Raw genomic sequence first — 4,117 nt, 5'->3', positions numbered from 1 at the left:
GTTGCAACCTATATTTTTTATTTTTTATTTTATTTCTACAATAGAGTTTATTTATATATATATTATTTATAATATTGTTCGTGGATATATTATATACTATTTTTTAATTCCATCTTCCATAATATTAATTTTAGTTGGAAATCATTCAAACAAACATTTCTTAAATAAACATTTCTTATGGTTACTGAGATTAGACTATTTTAAATAGAAAACAATTTTTGTTACACAGTATAGCATTCATAAATTAATAAAAAGTTAAAGAACATACTTTTTATTGACCAATAAAAAGACGGACTTTTGATGTCGCCGGGGATAAAAAAAAATTACCTCGGAGGAGAGAGGGTAGGTGTGGAGGAGCGATAGCGTATAACTTCGCTTGCGTACTGTACCACCGTTCGAAAGCGAAAAAAACTTCGGTAGGTTTTTGATTTTGTAGTCGTGTTATAGATAAGTAGGTCAAATCTATGTGAAGGTTTTACCTTTATGAGTTAGTAGCTGGTTGTGGTAGTTTTAGGGGATTGGTTATAGATGACATTACTCGGATGGGGTAGTGTAGATGGTTTCCGATGGAAGAAACACGGTGGTGGATGGGTGTGAGATGGGTAAAAGGAAGTGTGAGTATGTAGCGATAGTGAGATTCGAAATAGGATAGAACTGTTCTCTTTTATAGCTTCTTTTAGCTGTTTGTAAGTGTATAAGAATTCAATAATGAATGAATTGGGACTTGTACTGTTATATTTTATTTAATTGGAAAGTACTATAGAGATTTGCTAATGTCTGTTTGTGACGGTGGGAATGTAGGATGGAGGAGTTCCGACTACCAGAACGCATTTTTTTGCGTGGCTTAGAACCGTCTGGGAACCGGAACCGAGTGAATAAATACTTCAACTTGAAGTGGATAAATGTAATTAGAACAGCCCTTGAAACAGATGATCTGGTTCTGTTGGAGGAGTCTCAGTTTGGCCAACTACTGAAAATGGGGAACCACACTTTCTCGGTAATGTTTGTCCACTATCTACTGTCGCGGCAGCTTGTCACCCAGAAGGAATACGAAATGTGGTGGCTCTTTGCGGGGAAGCCAATACGCTACGGTATAGAAGAGTTTGCTCTTGTAACTGGTCTCCTGTGTGGTGATGAAGAATCGAGTGGAAGAAAAGGTGGTGAGAACAAGAGGAAGAAGGGCAGGGGAAATGAGATAGAGAAAGACGAAAGAGGACCCGTTTGGAAAGAGTTATTTGGGGATATATCGAAGGTTACAGTGCCTTGGATTCTGGACAATCTTTCGGAGGGGAAAAATTACAAAACCCCAGAGATTCGACTGAAGCTGGCTCTTCTTGTACTCGTTGAAGGCATATTGTGCGTGACGAGTGCTCTATGCCTTGTCCGACCTGACGTGGTGGAGAAGGTTGGGGATGTGGAGGGGTTTTTGAGACATCCGTGGGGTAGAGAATCTTTTCTACTGACCGTTCCATCGGCGAAGGAGAGGACTGCTGGTAAGTACGCACAAGAGACTATAGCCATACAAGGATTTGCCCATGCAATGGTCCTAGTCACGGTTTGTTGTTGCCCTGAAATCATTTTACCTAAAGGCGAGGTTGATCCTCCGTTGGCTGCCGATTTACCCATTGAAGACCTCGTAAAGTTTGTAGCTTCGATGAACTTGACGATCGAGCCCAAGTCTGCCCAGATATTGGACAAGAAAGGAGTGGTATGTTGTAGGCATAATGATCATTATATTGTTGCGTAAGTAGGAACTTGAAATTATTTATTAGGAACTTGAAGTGGACATATATAGGAACTTGAAATTATTTATTACAAAAGTATGCATAACGCCATTTTCCTAGTTCGCTTCGACAATTTTGTATAATGTGTCGTCCTCATATGTGCTTGTTGCAGGTTAAGGTGCGGTCACTTCTATGCTATGGACTTGAAAGGCCTCGTTTGACTATTGCTAAGGAGGTTAAGGATCCTGCTGTGGATCACATGGTTCAGTTAATAGTCGAACATTTTCGGTTTGACCTTAACATCTGGCGTGGCGGCGTGAAGTATGAGGTTTTGGAAGGTAGGAAGCGGAAACGTGTTGATAAGAAGGACGTCCCTGAATCGTCTGTTGGCAACTGTAAGGATGAAAATGAAGAAGTTAAATCGGCGCCTCGGCATGAAAATGAAGAAGTTAGCAGGGCGGGTGAGGAGTATGAGGAAAGAGCAGAGACTATGTTTTCGGGGTATGTTGCGGGTTTGAAAGATCATTTCACTAAAGTTGTTGGAGAGCTTAGGGGTGAAATTGGTACTCGTCGGGTCGAGATGCGGGCCCTTGTGAGGGGTGAACTAAGTAACCTTAGGGCAGAGATGCGGTCCCTTGTGGAAGCTATGTGTACGAAATACCGCGGGGAGAAGGGACACGCCAAGGGTGGAGGTGATAGTGGAGAGGCTGACGGGAACGTCCGGCAAAGCAAAAGTAAAGGTTAGTAGGTCTGACTAGTATATTTTTCCCGTTTTCATGCTCTACAATAAAGCTTATGACTTTCATATCAGATCCGGGAGGTGCAACATTTGGTGGAGTCGAGTAGTGTCTATCATGACTCACAAGGGTTTTGTGGGCATTCACGGAGAGTCGTAGGAGTATAAATATAGAGTGGAGTCTGTTGTCTTTATCAATTGTTTGGTCAAGTTGTAGTAGGAGAAGAGAGTCCTTAACGTCTCTGTGTAAACTTGGCTTTTCTATCAGTACAATCTGTGTTACCTTTATTCTTAAGAGCTCTTACAAAAGAGATAAGTAATCCTTATCAACTTGGAATCAGAGCTTGTAGATCCAAAAGACAAGCTCTAATAACACTTAACTTAATTAAGTAATCCTCAATTGTTATAACACTTACGTTTTTTGTACAAAATTGATGATTTCATAGTAACGGAGCAAAGACATATAAACATAAACAAGTGGTACCACTGAGATAACTGTATTTATTATGTGGTACCACTGAGATAACTGTATTTAGTTTACAAAACAGAATAAGAACAACAGTTTCAAAAATACCCAAAAACACTAAAATATCCGAAGAACCTTAGAAAAATCTGACAATTTACCCAAAAATCAGTATGACAACATAAAAACATGATTGGTATGTTATATCGAGTATGAGAACACAGAAACATGATTGGTACTATGTTACTATGTTACCAGTACAAACATGAGAAGACTTCATGACGACTTCGGAAGACTTTATAATGACGTCAGACGACTTTGGGAAGACTTATGGAAGACTTATCAAAGACTTAAGAAAGACTTTCATTTTATAAAATTATAAACAAATTCTAATGACACAATATGTCTATAGGTGTGAAAGAAAGACACAATGTGTCTGTTATTGTAACTCTCTCAATTATAAATGTCTAGTTGTTCTTTATTATATGAATGTACATAGTATAGGAAATGTAGTAGTACTTCAATGTAATAATAGTATAGGACATAGTTGATTGATCTGATTTTCATAGTATAGGAGAAGTATAAATAGTATAGTGATTTCTGGCATTAGACAAATTACATTGTCCTGTTAAAATCATAAATTAATAGTTTATCTATGTATATATTTTATATAAATACAAACTTTTTTTTGACATCATATAAGCAAACTAAACATTATATTACGTTTTTGAAGTGATTGAAGTGATTTGATTAATTTGTAAAGAGTATCCAACCAATTTTATCAAAACAATTTATTCAGCATCTTCAGAGTATTCTAACTGCAATTTAAAACCCCCTTATTTCTAACAAAATAGCCAAAAACATTTATATTGCCCTTTAAATATTGCATAATAGTATTTATATTATGGTATCATATATCTTTGAAATAAAAATAAACCAAATGGGTACCTTAATTTCAAAAATAAAAATGATATATTTACAAACTTTAACTATATATAATTTCTAAATAACTATTATACCAAAAATATTGTTTATAAACCGAATGACCCAAAAATGTAATCCAAAATATCAAAATATTATTTGAATTATCCGATATTTGTATCTTAACAACCTAATATTTGACCTAAAACTTCAAATTATCATACATTTTCTTATCTATAAATACATAATTACCCAATAACCAAAATCTAACTG

At 36.4% G+C, this 4,117-nt stretch overlaps 1 protein-coding gene across 1 annotated transcript; it reads left to right on the top strand.

Annotated features, from left to right (window-relative positions):
- The first annotated feature begins 802 nt into the window (after nucleotides 1-802).
- On the top strand, nucleotides 803-2,570 carry LOC108816909 (uncharacterized). The gene is made up of 3 exons (XM_018589469.2): nucleotides 803-1,708; nucleotides 1,897-2,464; nucleotides 2,536-2,570. The coding sequence occupies exons 1-3, from the start codon at nucleotides 803-805 to the stop codon at nucleotides 2,568-2,570; spliced, it is 1,509 nt and encodes a 502-aa protein (XP_018444971.2).
- The last annotated feature ends 1,547 nt before the right edge of the window (nucleotides 2,571-4,117 follow it).

This window comes from Raphanus sativus, chromosome 1, assembly GCF_000801105.2.
Source record: "Raphanus sativus cultivar WK10039 chromosome 1, ASM80110v3, whole genome shotgun sequence".
Taxonomy (NCBI): domain Eukaryota; kingdom Viridiplantae; phylum Streptophyta; class Magnoliopsida; order Brassicales; family Brassicaceae; genus Raphanus; species Raphanus sativus.
Note: the sequence above shows the minus strand (reverse complement) of the source record. Positions and strands in the feature narration are given on the sequence as shown.

Coding starts and splice junctions, on each gene's coding strand:
- LOC108816909 (XM_018589469.2), top strand. CDS start 803: ATGGAGGAGTTCCGACTACCAGAACGCATTTTTTTGCGTGGCTTAGAA. Junction 1,709..1,896: donor TATTGGACAAGAAAGGAGTG/GTATGTTGTAGG, acceptor TGCTTGTTGCAG/GTTAAGGTGCGGTCACTTCT. Junction 2,465..2,535: donor CCGGCAAAGCAAAAGTAAAG/GTTAGTAGGTCT, acceptor CTTTCATATCAG/ATCCGGGAGGTGCAACATTT.